Source organism: Psittacula echo, assembly GCF_963264785.1.
Source record: "Psittacula echo genome assembly, chromosome: 2".
NCBI classification, from domain to species: Eukaryota; Metazoa; Chordata; class Aves; order Psittaciformes; family Psittacidae; genus Psittacula; species Psittacula echo.
Window position 1 is genome coordinate 99826892 of NC_137737.1, and position 20216 is coordinate 99847107.

Sequence of the window (20216 nt, forward strand, 5' to 3'; positions counted from 1 at the left end):
AATATAACTACATCATAAAAAGACAGACCTGAAACTTAAAAATAACTTGGAAGAATGATTCAGCGCAAGTACTAGAACAGATATAATGTGATTCAAAACCTAAGCAATTAGCTACATTTTCAAATTCTTTAGAGATACTTATTAACCTGAACTTGAAAAGTTCTAGATACATGGTTCCACTTGACTGTATGTACTTAACACTCAGTTTTTCACTTAGAAACAGGTATAAAAGATGTGAAATAAACAGCAAAGTTCACAAAGCTCGGAGATCCTCAAGTATGTTAATGTCATCTTGGGAACCTGAATGGTGGAAAACAGAAAGTTTAGATCACAAAAGAAACCAAAAAGCAGCTCAGTAGGTATAATATGCAAAGTTTACAAAGTTTAGATTTAGCACATTCAAGTTAAATGTTCGCATTTTTATACAGACCAAGAAAGAATCCTCTCACTATTGTACTATGCACAAATTTGTCCTTCCTCTTAGGTCTGGGGGTTTTAAATTTAAAGGCCTCAAAATATGACAGTCAGCTGTGGTGCTGGAAGAAGCAACTTCAGTTGCAGAAGTCCATTCATGACTCCTGAACCAGCTGAGATAAGGTAGCCAAATCACATTTTTAACTCTATAAGAACATAAAAAACAGAATCTTGAGGAAGTATTCTTTAGCATTTTTAAGTGGTCAGCCATGCAGTAAATTAGATTGCCCCTAACCTGAAACAATCCCGCAGCAATTAAAAATGGATAGGATAATAGCAATAAAGTTATGATATCATCTGTATTTTGGAGTATGTCTCATGTATTTAAGTACCAATAGTCTTAAGTACCAATGTGCACAGCCCAAAGGCTATTTCTGCCACTAGATTTGATTAGGAAATGAATTTGCCCCAACCATAAAAGAAATTGCTTTTTCATTGAAAGACTTAACATTTTCATAATCTTTTTTCAACAAAATCCCAAATACTTTCACCACATACAATTTCCATGCACATATTTTCAGATGTAAGTCAAAACTGTTTCTTAAGAAAAGCAGCTCAAGCTATTATATTTATATATCTTAAAAGGTATTATTTTAGCCTAATATTTCCAGAAAGCATTTGAAAGATGGTTTTGTGGAAATCTCTGTATCATAGCCTTCTAATTAGAAGAGAAATTCCTAAATGTTGGCTTGGGACAATCCACTTTTTAGAAGAAATAGTCCAATAGCTCTCTAGCCCTTTACAATTTTTACTAAATTCCTGCTAAAAATTTTTACTAAATTCCAGTTGCGTGGATCCCTTGTCTCTATCTTGTGTTCATACAATATCCTTACAGTAATGGCAGCAATTACTTTCATGTAAAATAATACTATTATTACTTTATGTAATGAATTTGTAGATTCTCATTTGCTAAATGAAATTCGGTGTCTAAACCAAAAGATTGGTATCATATGACAACACAGAAGCAGAGTAACAGGAAGAGTTTTGCAGATCAGTGGAAAAGGCTTGGTAACTTCAGCGCTGCTACTTTTAACATGTCTGTTCTAGCATCAATGGTTGTAATGATGAAAATCCTTCTTTTAAAATATCATTCAGTACTAGTATACACTCTCCCTTGGAAGCTCTGTTCTTCTGATTGGTCTTAGAAGCCAAACTTTCCTTTTGGCCTTGAAAATGAAAGGATGACTTTTGTTAATGAAGGACCAAACATGGAGACCTTTTATTTCCAATTTGATAGCAAATATAAAATAGCTTAAAAAGGATTTATAAACTGCTTCTGAAAACTCTTTAATCATGCAGATCTTTATTAAACTGAATAACTGTTCAAGTCTGACTCTTGGTTTTGAGCTTCAGATTTAGACCACCTACATTTAGCTGTCTACATCTGTTTTAGATGTCAAAAGTCCTATGAAATTCCATGGAAATCTAGTAGACATACCCAACAGACTCTACAGAGCTCATTATAGGAGGTATCCTGCCCCCACTTCATGGGTTGGGTGCCTCAGCAGCCTTGTAGTTTCCACTGGCCCAACCTGCACAGCCTTGAAAAAGAACAATATACCCAGTGTAGTCTAGACCACTAAATATGGTGGCAGGAGGGGAGTATCTCAAATTCATGCTTAATATCTAGCTACTCTTTTTAAACCAAAGAAAAGTCCAGATCCTTCCTCAGAGAATGGGGGATTGTCTGCATATGGGTAAAACCAGAATGAATGAGAATGACTTAGGGTTAGAATCAAATTTTCAATTTCTTAAAATGTTAAATACTTCTCTCACATTGCTTTATTAACATACCCACTATTTTCATCAGCAAAAGAAAAAAGTAAATCAGAATTATGCTGTGATTTCCTGGACAAGTTAAGAGGCTGTGCAGCTTGGCACTTTAGTCATAAAAACTGACCCTGTTGCAAGATAATTGTAAAAAAATGTTTTTATTGTCATGAATTATAGATCCTAGTCCTTACTGTTGACTATATCATTGAATGACATTGTGAGACCTTCTCACCCATTTGAAAACTTATAAGAAATTCTCAAGTGTTCAAATGAAAACATGCACTCTGAATGCATGTGTACTAATATATAATAAAGAAATTCAGAGCAAAGCTGTTCAGAATCAGAACTGTAGGCACCTATCCAATAGTAGAAGTTATTTTAGCTCCAGTCTCCTTTTTAAGTCATTAACACCAATGAAGAGCCCATATTCTAAACACTTTATGGAAGATGCTGTTTCTTCCTCAGAGCTTAAGCATCACCCACCACAATCAACTTGATCCTGTGGCATTTAACTCATAAATAAGGAAAAAGAAAAAGATTTTATTTGAGTAAAAAAAGTAAAGTTCTGACCATTCTCAGAGACATCATTTCTATTTATCAGTCCTCAGTGAAAGTCAGGGACTTTGGATCTATCTATGCTGAACTGCTAAAACAGATCATATCTGAAGAAGCACCATGCTTGAACTACCTAGCTTGAAGCAGGAAAGATGAAATGCCAGACTCAGGAACAAGAAAGGCTGAATAATGAAGTATGAAGGCCTTATAAGGAAAGCTTCCATCCATACAACAGGCTTTTTCAGGGAAAGCAAACAACTGATTACTTTTACTGGAAGAATTTATCCACACGAAGAAAGGAAGATTATAAAGTGCATCTCTGAGACAAAATGCACATTTGGCTAATTGTTATCAGTTATGTTGAAGCCAAAAGCCAGATTAGAAGATGCACAGTTCATATTTTGCTTCTTTATTGCTATGTTTTTCTATTGGTTTTGTATAATATACATTTTTGAGCTGCTGTGTCTGTGTGATCATCTTGTTTACACCAACATTTTCTTTGGAATAAGTATACTTCTATTTATATCTGAAACAGTTCACTGTATAGGCTACCCTTTCCTGCATGTTTTACTACTGCTAACTTGAGATAGGCATTAGGTCAATAAAACTGGTGGGTTTCATATGCTGGATGTATCTTTAATATTCAAAAGAACATTCAAAGGAAAAGCTTGTTTTATCCTGCAGGACTATTGTCGACAACAACCCATGATGTGGGTTGAAATATCTGGTTACAAAAGTAAATTTATTCATTTCAAATGACAGACTATTTTGTCCTTGCCCCATTTCATGTAATGATACTAAATAATATACATAACTTCACTTTAATGGTTTACGGTTTTAACTTCAGCTCAGATTCAAATGAAACTCAGGACCACAAAACCCAGGATTATTTTAGTCTGAAAGAAAATAAGCCAATCAAAATACAAATTTAAGCCAAATTCTAAGGTCTACTAAGTACAAGATGCCTTTGTATTCAACGAATTAAAAAAAAAAAAAAAGAAAGAAAAGAAAAAGAAAAAAGAAAAGCTTTATATGCTAGTGTCCAATAAACAACGAATTGTAGCTTCTGGAAACCATTTGTTCAGTCAAGTAATTCCTTTGGAGACTGCTGATATCATTAGTATGATCCAAAAGACTAGGAACTATTACAGACGTGATACTATTTTAATAAAGAACAATATTTAAAATTTGTAATGAGCATACCCAGGATTTTCTTTCTGTACTCCAGAACATCCTAAATAGAAGGCTTACTTCTCTTGGCTTTCTTTAACTTTGAACCTTCTTCTTTCTGTTAACAAAAAAACCCCAAACAACCCAAAACAAACAAAAGGCAAAAACCCAGTAAAGCAAATAAAGCAGTAATACTAAGCTAACAGCTCAACTAACAAGCTGTTTCTGAGCGAAATCCTTAGTTGAATGATATGAGAAGTAATTAATAAAAGTTGTTATTTTCCAATGGAAATATAATTTCCATGACAAATATGTTTGTAGGTACAGTGGGTAAATAATTAAAACCAGATCATGTTTGAAGGACCAGTAACATAACTAATGGTTAAGGTTAATTTTATCTTGGTTAAGGTAAATTTTATCCAGAGAGGGCTTCCCCATTTTAACTGGAACATGATAAAATGAAAAAAAAAAAAACAACACTTTTGTTTTTCTCTCGTAATTCAGGCCCTTGTCTACAGGACTAGGGGGTGTATGTGTAGAGGGGGTTTCACCTGTCTTCTTCTGGCACAACTTTTCTTTACAAATTCTTCCATATCGCTCTCCTTGACTGAGGAAGTCAGTTTTGAGGTCAGTGTTTCACACGTCAGATAATTTTTCCCTGTAATCATCTTAAAGTATAGAAATTTATAGCTTTATTAGAAAAAAAAAAAAAACCACCAGTATTTTTCTAGTTGTTAAAATGGCCTACTTTTTCAAAAGATGCCCTCATAACACAGATTAAATAACCTACCAAATTACATTTCATAGGTGAAAACAGTTAGAAGCAGAACACGTTTCACCCATGTGCCCAATCTGCGGGATTATCATCCTCATAAAAATTGTGCTGAAATAAACTCAGATATTTATTTTACTAAAAAGCAGACAGCATCATAAAAAATTTAGGTTGTGAAGTACCTCTAGCAGTTAAACTCCCATAAATCTTGATTCCCCGATAAACTGTCTTAAAGGAAAACTAATTATCCCATCTTAAAAGTCCCAAATAGAAGAAAAGAAGTGTCTATCTCAGACAATACAGTAAGACATTTTCCCTTTCAGAAAAAAACCCCACAACATCAGTGGCTGAAAACATTAACTTGTATGATACAAATTTTAGAAAACTATATTGAGAATGATGGTAGAACATGATGAAAGTCATGCTCTTTATTGCTTAACATTGTTTTAGAATATACTGAATTTGTGAGAACCAGTGAGAATGAGGCTGTTATTTACCATACCTGTTCAAAGTTAGATTTGGAATGATGACTGATTGTCTCAGCAATATAGTCCATATAGTGGCATGCTGCTTTACTGTCTTCATTTTTGACGATGCATGCTGTATCTTTTAAGACAGATTCATTAATATTTAACCCTGCTCTTTCATTTGATCTTTTTCTTTGTTGCTGTGATAAACTGGAATTTGCCATTTCATTGTCTAATTTACTAATCTGCAAATCTACTTTCTTTGACTGGTTTTGTTTCTGAAGAACTTGCATGGTATTTTGACTTGCAAACTTTTTTCCCCTTCTTGCACTGGAAACAGGAGATTCATATGCATTCAAACTTAGACTGATATTTGATTTCTGAAGCACTGATCCAACATCCTTAAGAAAGGAAGGAAAATTTGCCATTCTGTGATTGGCTTCACTCGAATTCCCACCTGAAGCTGAGTTATCAGACAAATCAGAACTAGTCATTTGTCCAGCAGATTCGGTTTTCCATCGAAATACAGGTGCACCATGTTTTATGTATGTTTTCATGTTCGTTACCTGAAGTACGCTGCTATGAGCAGGATTTTTAACGGACATATTTTGAACAGGTTTGTACATCTGAGTCATGCTGGGCTTGCACCCAGTCAGCATAGAAGATGAAACACCCATAGTTTTTATTAGTGAATGTCTTTCAGCACTTTCTCTTTTCTTCCCATCCATATGATATGTGGTCCTTCCATTCATTTGCATCAACTTTCCCTTGAAAATTGGTATAATTTTGCTGACTTTCTGCGAGGGGAGCTCAAAGGCTGAATTTACAGGCATTCCTAGCGATTTCGCAACTGGTAACTCCAGTATTTCTGGTATTTGCCTATTATTCGTTGATATCGCTGTTGCTTCAATGTTAACCTTTCCTATAGTCTTACTGCTACCCAAAAAACCGTGTGTTTCTGGCTCTTTGATCAAACGCTCCATCCAGTGGCTGTTTTCCATACTGCAGGGTGAAGAAATTCCAGGCAAAGTCTGTTTCCTTGGAGGAGCCTGTGTTAGAGATACTACACAAACCATCTCACCAGCCAAGTTCATATGCTTAGATTTTATTTCCTGCAATACAACAAGAGTTGATAAACAGAACGAACTGGATTTAAAAATCTGATAGTGTAACATAATGCATCACATCAACATACATTATCAACCTAATACCACAATATATAACTATACATTTTGCTTTTTTGAATTAGAATGAACTATATTTTCAATAAATATTTTGTTGTCACTATAAATGAAAATTTGTTTTCCCCTCCCTCCAGTTCTTTATTTATAAACTATGGTTGAATATCTTATTTCTCAGAAGGAAAGACTTAAATTGCAGCCATTATCTAGGTTTAGTGCTTTCCAGCTGGGTAATGCCTACCCCTTTTGAGGGGATCTGCAAAGAGTTTGACTGACAGGGCTCTTCGACCCTTAAAACTTCTAAGGGCATCTATATTCTGACTCAAAGACAGTTTGGATGTCTATAAAAACTGCAGATGACAGAGAGGAGCCATTCTAGCTTTGATCACTGAGGAGACATAAACAGCAACTGCTTTCTGAAAGAGGATTATAGTATTTTAGAATCTCTGCAAGTTCTGTCACTGCTCTTTGTGCAGAATTAATTACTTCATTTCTTCTTTCAACACTGCTACCACAGAAATTTGAGTCTCAGCATTTGCAACAACCTCAAATTAAATGAGTTTTGATTGCTTGCCTCTTTTCCATCATGAGCAATGGAGTAAACCTTACAGATTGAGTGTTTTTAAATGCCTAAGTCCACAGAACTTTACACGGCTCTTGGGGTTTTTTTTTTTGCATGTTTCAGTTTTAATAAATTGTAATAATTATCTGTAATAATAATATAATAACAATAACAACAATAACAATATCTTGTTTTTATTGTTGTTGATATTGTTCTTAATATTATTCTCATGGAAGAAGTGTGAGGAAGTTTTATATCCAACTTTCAAATAAGGTCTACAGAACTGCAAATATTGCTTGCAACTATTTAACACTAAGTCTAGTTTTCAAACGTATTTGTGATGTGAACAACCTAAAAATGGCAAATAGCATAATATTTAATTACATACAATTAAAAGTTTTGTGATTGATAGTTCTTAGCTGTGAAAAGCAGTTTTATTTACTGTGTTCTGAATATGATAAAAACCACTCCATACCTTGAACACAGTACATGCCCTTAATATGTTTATAAAAAAACCTTACACGCACCGGAGCCCTGGAGAGTTCCTGTGTAGCGTAAAGTGCTTTACTTGTCATCTTCACTGGAAATCCACATAGATGTGAAAGATTACGTTTCAGGTCAGAAAGAAATGAGCTCAACACGCTTTCCGAATTTGTTCTGGGGAAATACTGTACTGGCTGACTTCGAATGCAACTTAAAGGGTACCTGAATAAGTGCTCAGGGATACATAACAAGTTTCTTTCTATTTCTAGAATTATGAATCATAATTGTTGAGAAGAAATCATGAGCATAGCTAAAGCTTTTTCAAAGAGGTGAACAGAAGCACATACTTTCTTAAGAGACTGAAGTTAAGTTACAGGACTTCAACATGATTATACCATACTAACCTAGCACAGTAAAGATTACTCAGTATAAGTAAGCCTTAGTCTAGCCTTCCATAGCAGAAAAATTCCCTTTAAAACAAACCTTTGTTGGCCATATTTTTACAGGAATTTAACTCTTCCTTATACATCACCATTTAGAATGGCATTTATCATGTTCATGGAAGCTGTGAAGCAAACTGTTCTATTTGACTTGCTATTATTCAATATATATATACAATATATGAGACAAAGAGACTTCACTAAATATATTGTTTGGATTTGTCTAGTGAAGCAATTCTCCACTGACTTCTATGAAATTATGGAAGAAGAAAATATGGCACATTCAAAGATGAAAATTTAGATCTTTGCTAAAAGCAGAGGAAATGTAACAAAAAAATTCTGAAAGGATACGTAAAGAACCTTTCCCCTATTGGTTTGAAGTAAACACTTAAGTATATTTTTGTCTCTTTAAGATCCTCTGGAAGAATATATCCATACTTTAAAAAGAAAAACCAATATACAAACATGTATTACAAATACAAACTCAATAGGTACAAAAAAGGGAGGGAAAAACAAAATCAGTATATATTGTCTCTTACCAGATTCTTCCAGTGCATCTGAAATTCTTTATATGAATGGAAAGGAGATTCTGGAGGAATTATGTGGCTGATGTTTATAATCTGACCCATTTTCATGCTGTGATAGGTAAAGGGGGATTGCTTAGAAAGGGTGTCATAAATATACTAGACTTTAAGGGGAAAAAAGTAAATTTTTTTTTCTGGCATTGAAAGTATTTATGGATTATTTTTATGTTTTGAGGACTAATACCATTAACTTGTAAGTTTATGACAGAACAATAGCAATATTTCCTGATGTATGGAAAACAACTTGGCACCTGCAAGTCTAATTTCTCGTCTGCAATACACACTACCAGTGAATGTAGAACAAAAGCGAATGTATCATTACTTCTCATATCTTTATGATGAAAGTAGGGATAGCTTGTGGTGAAGGTGGAAATACTTTTTTCTTTAAATTGACACTTTCTGCTAAAATTATATTTGAGAAGAATTAATACTCTTGCATACCAAAGAAGTAGCAGAGAGATTACTAAACTTGAAGTAATATTTAAATGTGTAATTTATGATTCACTGATTTATTTTTCCCATTTTCTGTAACAGACCATTAAAATAAAAAAGAAAGATTCCTGAATGTAAAACAGACTGTAAACCAGAGGTGTTCTTATCACTAGTATCAAATTCACAATTTGTAGGGCAACAATTCCAGGAAATGTTTGTTTGTGATGAAACATGAACAGATTCCTACCTTGGCAAAACATAGCACCAGTTACTTAATATGTAATGTTGGTGAATAACTGTATTTTCATTGCTATCAAACAGCTTTAAGATGTTTGCTGAAATATCAAAATCTGACAGCTTAAAACAAAACAAAAAGTTATTTGCAAATATTTCTACAGCAGTACAAAATTAAAATTTTCAAAAAATAATTGTGCATCACAATACATTGAAGCTTGTACATTATCATTCTTTTATCAGCTCTCACAAATTGTTTATTTCAGAAGATCATGAAATCGCACAGTGTCTTATGTTAGAGCCTACACTTCCAAATGTTATGCAAGTACAGGGTTTAAAGGTTACTTAAATTAGTGAGATTTAAACTTTTGTAGAAAATCACAGAATGTCTTGGGTTGGAAGGGATCTTAAAGATCCCCAAGTTTCAACCCCTCTGCCATGGGCAGGGTTGAAGTGTTTTAATAAGTAAGAGTACAGAAGGAATTTCTCAACCTAAGAATTGTCTCACTTCCATGCACATTTTTGAAGTTCAAATCAGAAACCCATGTGGACAGTTTAGTAACTGTGTATGCCAGTTTGCCTAATCAAGTGCAAAGATTCAAGCAACAGAATTAATGGGATATATAGTTTCACCTGTGTGAAGTCAAAAACCACCACATTTTCACAATGCAGAAATATTTGACTGTTGGAGACAATCAAACACTGATATTTGAGAAACATTTTCTCTCTTTGTGGTCTACTATGGTTTGCACTTATTCACTGGCAAGAAAATTTGGTCATTTCTTTTTTAAAAAAGCATTAAAATGAACCTACTGATAGTGAAGCCACATCATGATCACTTTCATCATTGCTTTGTGTCATTTTGGGACTGGATTCCTATAGATAGCTTTAATGTTTATGCTGTCCAACTAAGTCACAGAAGAAATCCTGTTCTTCTACACTAAGTAAGTGTTTGGATCAGAAATACTTACTTTGGAAGAAACCAGCAAGCCTGACAAATACGCATCTGTATATATGGACATATTCAACAAAGGTGACATAGCTGTCACAAAGGATGGTATTTTTTTCAACCTAATCCATGATTTATTAAACAGTTTATTAATTATGGTTACAAGCAGCATAACCCAGGCTGCTCCAGTATTTTGGAAGCTGCATAGAAAATCAAGCAGATTCCAGAATAATTATAGACAGAGACTTGAAATACAGTGCTGACAACTTATCTGTAGCTTCACTTTCAAGATGTTACTCAAAACTATCTATGTATTACAGTGAGACAGTGAATGCCTTCTAAAAAACACTGCTAGAATGAAATCTAGAATCATAAAGGCACTTTAATAAATTCTGTTAGCATTTTTTGAAAGGCCCCTTAAGTAGTCAAAAATCTCAGCTTTACAATGCTTGCTAGAATGCATCAACAATAGATATAATATGGGTGTCAATTTTGGTATAATATGGATGTTGTGCCTTTATAACAGCTGCAGATAGTCAGTGAATACGATTATGATCTTAATGCAATCAGAAGTAAGGACTTCTATCCCCATCACGCCAATTGCAAATCACCTAACAGAAAAGAAGATAAAAATTAGTAAGTCAAACAGTTACAGAAAATATAACTGTATTATACCTCAGGGGGTGGCAACCGAATCGAGCAAGCCTCCACACTGATGCAAAGCTGTCTCTCTGATACATTGAGGTCTATGACTAAGATAAAACCAAAGCACAAAGCCTAGTTTTGAACCATAGTGCATTTGTTAGGCAGGAAGCTAAACTAAATATTTATTTAAAGTAATTGCTAATGAAAATGCTGCATTTGAAAATCAAAAGGCTAGACTTCCTTAGCATGGAAATTAAAATAAAGTGCATTTTAAATGTGAAAAATTAAAATAATTATGAATCGCCATCTATAGAGTACACCTCCCTAGGAACTCATGGCTGTCCCTGCATCCGGGTGCTTGATACTCACATCCTTGATATATAAGCACCTACTTTCAAAGCAAATGTAGTTCTTTCAACCATTGGCTGTACTGAGTCATCTAGCCCAGTATTACACATCCTGAAGTGGTCAATAGTTAAGACTGCATGAGCAATGCAAGCATTTACTGACACATCTCTAGAACATTCACTTGGCTCTCAGCAAACTGCAGCTCACAGACTGAATGTGTCATGCTCCTCAACATATGTCCCTGTTACAAATTTAGGCACCAATACCCCTAGATGTCATCTTTAACTTTTATACTGGAATTAAAATATGACTTTGCAACTTTTGCAGTAGCTAAGCAGTATGCTTAGCTATTAGCTGATTTAACTTTTGTGAACAGCAAATGTAGTACAATACAGGCCAGTCACATTAGCTTATTCTCCTATCTCTTATTATGGAACTCTCACATCACTTGCAAGACTCATCATTTGATACAAGTATATTCAATTGTAATAATCATAACTTGTAAATGGTAAATTTCAATCTTGGCTATAGATTAATAGTAGAAAAATTACATTTTTTCACAGTGTATTTTGACAGAGGTTATTTCAGAATGAGAAACAGAAAGATGCTGTGTTGGTAATACCATCAACAGAATATTGTACTTACCAACAGCATTTTGCCTTCCTGAACGAGACAAAAAATCTTTTCCTTAATAAATAAAACAGATAGACATTATTTTCTAAACCATATGTCTAATGTCTTTATGCAAACAAAGGAGAAATCACAGAGTTTTGTTTGTGTGTCAGGAATGACGAAAGAGAAAGATCTCTGTCAATTAACTTTTCACTGATTCTTTAACATCTTATATAAATAAAAAAAATACATGAAAGTATAGCAGTGGGCAGCAACTTATACATCATTTTGTCCACCCAGTAAGGAAATTTTACATAGAACTATCTTTAATTGACCAATAGCTAATGAATTTCTCAGGTTCAAAAGCAAATCTGTATAGTATTACTACGTATTCTACCATATATAATAATTTTTGCCCAGCTTTAGGAACATAAATCATTAGACAAGCTGCATGTACCAGGATCACATTGCTGTTAGTCAATGTTTTTCATTTATATCAGCTACTATCTAGCCCTCTACTTCTACCTGCTATTCCCAAATCAGATGATCTCGTTCAGAGCACTATATATTTTGAGGATACTGAAAACAAGATACTGTTAATATTGTGTCTGGAAAGAAGACAATATCTTATATACTTTTCACAATGCATATTTGTTATGATCTATGTAATTGCTCTACTTAATGAGAGCACACCACAGTATCTGAAACACATCTGGTTTCCATACTTTGGTAATTCAGATTTATCCTACACAGGAGCTAGTAGAGACATGTCAGGCAAAGGAACTACCATCTAAAAAGACAGACAGAATGAGACAGAAGGATAGAAGGAGATGTTCTGACAGAAAGCCCCTTCTGTATTAGGAAAGCATGCAAACCATATGCAGAAGTGGCACTGATGGAAGCATGAATCTGAAAAACAGGCCCAATTTTTAGAGCACTTTAAGGGTCCAACAGTATTTGATTTGGAAATTATTAATCTGGTATGTAGCATCCAGTTGAAATAATTATTTGGTCTATTACAAAGATGAGAAGAAAGATAAAAAAGTGAATTCTTAACTTGAATCACTGAACTTGGAAAAAGGAACAATAAAAATACAATCAAAGAAAACGTCATAGGACATAAATTAATGAAATAATATAATGAATGAAATAATGATGAAAATTAAATTATGGAAAGCAAATGCAACGATAAAGAACGGAAAACTTAATGCTCAATTCCCGACCCAGGTGAGTCAAATACCTTGCACCAAGAAATGACCAGCTTTGTTCCACCTGGGTGCAAGTCTGGCTGTCAGTGTGTAGGAGAGACAAGCTTGGAGAATGGCTGGACTAACTGTTCGTGGTGCTTGCAGCTAATAATGACAGTGAGCAAAGAAAAATACATTATTAATAATTTAGCACATTTTTTTACAGGCTTCAGTCATAATTCAATCAAAGACTACTGCATCTTGGAGCCAAATCCTAGTACATGTTACATATCTATTTTTCACCTACTTGACTGTAAGAGGAAGTTAGCACAGTACTTAATGTAGGCATTTGGTTTTCATGTGCTATCAAAGTAATGTGCACTCCAGTTCATAGAATCATAGAATCATAGAATAGTTAGGGTTGGAAAGGACCTTAAGATCATCTAGTTCCAACCCCCCTGCCATGGGCAGGGACACCCCACGCTAAACCATGCCACCCAAGGCTTCATCCAACCTAGCCTTGAACACCGCCAAAGATGGAGCATTCACAACCTCCCTGGGCAACCCATTCCAGTGCCTCACCACCCTCTCAGTAAAGAATTTCTTCCTTAGATCCAATCTAAACTTCCTCTGTTTAAGTTTTAACCCATTGCCCCTTGTCCTATCACTACAGTCCCTGATGAAGAGTGCATCCCCAGCATCCTTGTAGGCCCCCTTCAGATACTGGAAGGCTGCTATGAGGTCTCCACGCAGCCTTCTCTTCACCAGGCTGAACAGACCCAACTTTCTCAGCCTCTCTTCATATGGGAGGTGCTCCAGTCCCCTGATCATCCTCGTGGCCCTCCTCTGGACTTGTTCCAACAGTTCCATGTCCTTTTTATGTTGAGGACACCAGAACTGCACACAATACTCCAAGTGAGGTCTCACAAGAGGAGAGTAGAGGGGCAAGATCACCTCCTTCGACCTGCTGGTCACACTTCTCTTGATGCAGCCCAGGATGCGGTTGGCTTTCTGGGCTGCAAGCGCACACTGCCGGCTCGTGTTCATTTTCTCATCGACCAACACCCCCAAGTCCTTCTCCACAGGGCTGTTCTGAATCTCTTCTCTGCCCAACCTGTAGCTGTGCCTGGGATCGCTTCGACCTAGGTGTAGGACCTTGCATTTGTCATGGTTAAACTTCATAAGCTTGGTATCAGCCCACCTCACAAGTGTGTCAAGGTCCCTCCGGATATGCATTTACACTTCTTGGAAAAAAATGAAATACACCTAACTGGCTGTGTAAATGAATCATGAGAGCTCCTGGCTTTGATTACAAGCAGTCTTTTGACTCAGCAGCTTTAGTGTGTCCATACATACACAAACTCCACAAACATGACATACTAGAATACAGTAAATCATATGCATAATGGTCTAAAAACATATCAGATGTTAAGCTCATGGGTTCCATTTCTTCTTTATGTTTGTGTTTTGTTTTTCTGAGACTGTCCTACACAGGCTGGGTAAACCCAAACCGTGAATGCGGAGACAGTTCAGCTGTCTGAACACCTGCACCTGCGGAACCTACAGGGCACACACAGAGGGAGGTGACACCCTCAGAAGAGCTGCAGGTCATTGGCCTGAGGGGCAGGTCTGTCATTGCCTCGAGGACAAACCTTAATGCTTCTGAGCAGGATCAGTATTCCAACTGCAGCAATCTAATGAAATTGCTCAGGAACTTCTTAAAACTTCTGACTGACAAAGTATACTTACTAAACCAAGATTCATAAAGGACAGTTTGGCAGACATTTTTTACCCTGAAACTTGGCTTCTGTAGTGCAAATTGCATGCCCTACAAAAAAATACACATCTCTGGAAACAGCAATTGCAGACAAGTGTAACAGTCTTAAGAACTGCGACATGTTTCAGCACTTACAGTAGCTCCTTGTTTCTCTATGTAGGTCTGACATATTCCTGATTTGTAAAACGGTATCTAAAAATAATAATAACAAAAAGCAAATTAAGGGGTATTTTAGCAAATCATAAATTAAATTATGGTCCATCACTGACCTTGCCTAAGAAAAACATGCTAAAGAATAGTTACAGCAAATGCCATATCCTGTACATTAAAGGAGCACAATAACTAAAATGAGTTCAGGCATTTGCCATAGCGTAATCTTATCACCAGCTAAAGATACATTATGTAGCAAGCAAAAGATTATCCAAAACAAAAATGCAGAACTCTGATCCTGATGCTCTCACTGTGAATTCGGAGGCATCTTACCAATTGAGTCCATTTTGTTCCACAAAAGGTTCATCATCTGAAAAGGCCGTTTCATCAAAAGAGTAGAAGACATAAGCTGCCATCTACAGCACTAATCCACAAAAATAAAATTTTGCTTTAAATGACATTATTTTACTTATCCTTGATTCTCAAACAAAACACTTCTTAGAGAAACATGCAGGGATGTGTAATGGATACACTTGACTCCTAGCCATACTTTGGTTCAGGCTGACAAAGAAGCAACAGGGCTCAAGCCCTGGGGATAAACTTGAGAGCTGGAAAGCCCCTGGCTCATGTAAGAGTGAGTGAAGTGTCTTGCAAAATATTTGAAAGGTGGCTTTGAAAGCCAAAAGTACAAGACAATCAAAGTACTGAACAAGATACCAGAGCTGAACTGAAGACCTCTGCCTTGTCTATATATTGACTAGCAGAAAACTACTTCACCGTATAAATATTGAAATCAGGATAGGCTAGACTTGAGCTATTCTGGAATGGCAGCTGGCCTGTGTGCCAGATGATTCTCCTCTTGAGCAGGAACCTTCTAAAGGTTAGAGATTCCTTAGCTAAGACTAAGAGATCCTTCCTCAGCCAAGGTGGAAAGATCTCCTACCTATGGCAGATCATTGGTAAATTACTGATATCATGCTGAATTAATACTATGAAGAATTACTAATCCATATAGCTACTCATATATTATAAGCATCGTATAGATAATTCCATCAGATGTGAACTATTGACCAAGTCTGAAACTAAGATTGGACACCTAGGCTTTGAAAAGAGTTTAGAAAACAAGGGGTACACTCTGAACCTCATGACTCAACAGGAGGGTCCTCTACTCTTCCTGCCTCCAGCCTCTGTATGAGTCATTCTAAGTCAATTTTCTTCTCTATGTTTCTTCCATGCAGTAATTAATAAGGTGAACCTTGCTAAAACTTTGCTAAATCCCATCAAACTTATTGAACTCTGTCAAATTATTATTTTATCTCAATAAAATATATTCCAGATTCTCTCTTTTGAGTGAGGTGCATTCCACTCATCTGCTAAGGTATGTAACTACATATACTCATTTACACAGTGATACTGACCGCCATTACAACTGAAATTTGATTTAGTGTTCCAATAAGAGGTGCAGAAAGGATATCTTGATGCAGGAATAATAACTGCCTATAAAAATAAACAAATAAAATGTTAGGAAAAAAAATTATTTTCCATACTTGGTTTTCTCATCTTAAGTTTATTTTCCTCACCATCTCCAAACACAATATATTCCCCTTTTAACCGGTTCTCAATGGCTCAGTATAGTATGTTGGGGTAGTCCAAGTTACTTGCTCTTAACCCACCCACGGTGGTCTAAGGCAAAGACTGCAGGCCTTTGGCACATAAACAGAACTCTCCAAAAGTGTTCCTTTTGGCAGAGTTTCTTGTTTCTCTCCTTTCCTATTAAAGGTAATAACATAATGATTGGTGAATATTAAGGAGTGTACATATGCTTTTCAAGTATTCTTTTTAGTCAGTCTCCATCTACATAAAGAATTCCAGCTTTGCAAATGAAGAGGTCAATTTCAATTATTTTTTAATTTGGCCTTGTTAGTTTTAGCTGACGATATTTAAAACATAATAACAATTTTTTTTTTCCCCAATAGCATGAGTCCCCCACCAAAAAAAAAAACAAAAACACAACAACAACAAAAAAACCAACCAAAAAACAAACCAACAAAATCTATTTTGAACAATTTTATGCTGTTTGCTGCTGGTAAGAGTTTTGCTGATTTTATTACACTTAATTTTAGTACTGCTAATAAAATCTTTCATTAATAATCACCACCAGCTTCTGAAATAACAGCCCTTGAAATTTTTTTACCTGCAAATCTTTATCTGTGTACTCCTTGCCTCACTTTCTGGTATCTGAGAACTCAGTGTTACTGTAGCAGCACAGAGTTTTTGTAGCTCCGGCAGACTGACAAAGAACAGAGGCTGGTGCCTGGTGCCATTCATGTTATATGTTGATTGCTCCAAAGAGGCCCCTGGGTCTTGAAAGGAAAAAAAATATTTCATTTTTATAAGGCAGATATTTGTTTACTGAACTTTTAAGTATACGGTATCAGGTAAATGGATAATCATTTATCTTCTGATTAATTTTAGGTAGACAATATAACATAATTCAGTCAACTAAAATGGACAGCTCAATATACTGTTGCTATAAATACTGCACTACATTTGAAAAAAAACCCAAAGTATTTATAACAGTAAAAATATTCAGAATAAAGACAAGGACGAAAGCATCCTTTCCATCTTCTCAGTCTCCATTGGGGCTGGAATCTATCTGGGATCCAGGAGCTGAAGAATCCCTCTGTGATGCTGGTCCCCTCCTATGTGGCAAGAAAGTTTAATTCCCAGGAGTTCCACAGAGACGTTCTCAGTCATATAAAGACCATGGCTGTACTGTGGCAGAGAATGAGAACCACAGAATATGGAAGCACACAGGCAGCTGTGTTGTTTCAGCCTGTTGGATGCCTGTTGCAGCACAGGCAAGGCTTATAGTACAGGAACTATAATATTATGACAAAAAAGAGGAACTAATATTTTATTATTTAAAGAAAATACACCTTTTAACTATAGCACCTTTCTCAATCAAAGTGTTTTGAAGAAAAACAAGCGGTTAGAAAGTCTGCTGTTATGAAAAGCCAGGAATAAACACTCCACACCAGAAAAAGCTGTTTTAATAGTTCTCCTTCCTGCAAACCCTAAAAACCTTTTGGGAAATGATCTTACCTGCACAGTGAAGATAGCAATAAATATTTTGTTTCCAAATTTTAGGAAGCCACCAGGTATTCACCTGAAGAGCGATTTTGCAAATCATGATCAAAAAATTATGAACTGGAAACATTTTTTGAGGAACAATGTCAAAGACAACTTTGTTGTTCTGATTTTGCTTTGCTTAACATTATCACACATTAAAAGATCAACCTCAGTCATATCCCATAAAAAGCACATGGTCAGTGTTTCATAACTGTAATATAAAATAACATTTTTCCTTGTTTCTTACCCATAAAGGAAAACACATTTTAAGTTTTCTCTAGCAATCAGGAAAAATAGATTTTTTTCTTTAAATGCCAGACAAGACTATCACTTCATCAGAAAATTCCAAAAGCTACATCTAAAGGGAAAGGACCATTTTAAACAAATGCGAAAACAATCTTGTGTGTTTGCAAACATGGAAAAGAAAGGCTGGGTCCTCAGCTTTCATAATGTTTAAAAGAATCCTAAATGGCCAACTGGGGATTTTATGTCAAAGATGTTATAAAACATGTGTTGCAACACTCCAGTAATCCACTTGCTGTTTGAGGCCAACTCCCCTGTTGGAACCACTCACTGTATTCAGCTTAAGTTAAATCTTCCAGTCATTTTAAAGGCTAATGGGACAGAGTGCTTCTAAATGGCTTCTCCCTTCAGGGGAGAGGATAAAGACAGAAGTATCAGTTAACACAAAACTACCAGTCAAAAGAGAGCTACCACTTATAAATCATAGGAAATAAACCCAACTGCTTTCTGTGCAAGCAGGAAAATGTAACGTGTGGGAGAAATTACATCTTTTGATGCTGATAATTATAACATGTAAACTCCTGTAAGCTGAACAGGACATCAGCTAGAGAACGGCTACCACTGGTTTCCTGTCAACACACAGAGGTAAATCACAGTTTGGTGGCAATATTTGTTATTTTCAGTAGCAATCTGGAAGATGGAATGAAGAACCTCCTTGTTAAAGCTGAGAATGCCACCAAACCCTGAGGGATGGTAACTATCTTCCCATTAGGCTGACCATAATGAACTAGAGATGGGATCTGAAGATCATCGCAGCATTCAGTAGGTGCGGAGTTTGTCCTACACACAGACAGCACACACAGAGGGCACAAAACAACCACCTAAACACCAGTTTTGAGGAAAGGCACCTCAAGAGGTCGCACTGGGTAAATTTTATGCCACTGGAGAGATCCTGTAAACAAATCCCACAAAAATCCACGGCCTGTAATGATGCTGGAGCATATGCTTGCTGTTGGACTGTTGCTGTTGAGGCACCCAACGCACGCACAGCTGTGACCCAGCACCGGTACCCCAGTGACAGGGATGGAGTGATCCATTCTGGCCCAACAGCTGAACAAGACTGTCAAAGGCCAGACGGAATGAACCGGGTTTTAGCTTCTATAAAATGGAAGGACACCGGGATGGTTGCAAGGAGGCACCTCTGGTCGGCTCCCTCCTCACGCTGCTGCTGGGCTCCCTCACGGGGTACGCGGACACCTGAAGCAGCTACACGATTCCCGCCTTCTGCGCGAGGTACCGCTACCGCGCACGCGGGCTGGGGGCTAGGGGGTGGGGGTGGAGGGGGGAGACGACTCTGCGCTGAGGGCACAGCCGCCCGCCTAAGAAGGCACGGCGGCCGCCGGCGGTACGGGCAGCCCTCCGCGACTTGCCGACTCGTGTTCAGGGTTTCTGAGAGAGAAAACAGGCGCGGACGGAAGGGAGGTGCGAGGTGGCTCCACGGCGCTGTGCCCCAGCCGCTGCTTGGTGAGCCGCCGCGAGGGTGGGAGGACCAGGCAGGCGTAACGCTCTACGAGCAGCGGGCCAAGGGTTTTCTGCAGGACAAACCGGACGGCGCCAGCGCCACCCAGCGCCCGCAGGCAGCCGCGTTCGGTTTCGGCTGTAACATCTGGCTGCTCTTAAAGCTGAAGTGCAAAGGCGCAACAGCTGGGCAACAAGCAGCACTTGGCTGAGGAGACAGCCAGCGTGCGCTCGCGTTGTAACCAGCGAAACACAGAAGCGCCCGTCCCGCCAAGTGGTGGGGGTAGAAGGAACGGCTACGGGTTCGAGCCCCGGGCCACAGCCTGACAGAAGCCGGCGAGCGCTACACGGACCGGCGTCTGGTCACATGGTGAGAACCGCGCAAGCTCGCAGCAGCGGGAGTGGTGGGTGAGGAGAGGAGACACGAGGCCACTGGCCCACCCCTCCCAGGTCCCGCCCACCGCGCCCACTAGCCAGATGCCATCTTTGAATGGCGGTTGCCTCCACCAATGAGAAGCCGGCAAGAGA

At 37.3% G+C, this 20216-nt stretch overlaps 1 protein-coding gene across 1 annotated transcript; it reads right to left on the bottom strand.

The window, feature by feature from the left end:
* Positions 1–253: 253 nt before the first annotated feature.
* Positions 254–17123, bottom strand: LOC308216992 (uncharacterized protein C18orf63; the record flags this gene model as incomplete). The annotated part of the gene is made up of 13 exons (XM_080609692.1): positions 254–300; positions 4054–4090; positions 5247–6323; positions 7476–7659; positions 8229–8314; positions 8417–8513; positions 9141–9250; positions 10752–10828; positions 11715–11756; positions 12922–13033; positions 14781–14837; positions 16214–16292; positions 16990–17123. The coding sequence occupies 13 exons, from the start codon at positions 17121–17123 to the stop codon at positions 254–256; spliced, it is 2139 nt and encodes a 712-aa protein (XP_080465818.1).
* Positions 17124–20216: the final 3093 nt, after the last annotated feature.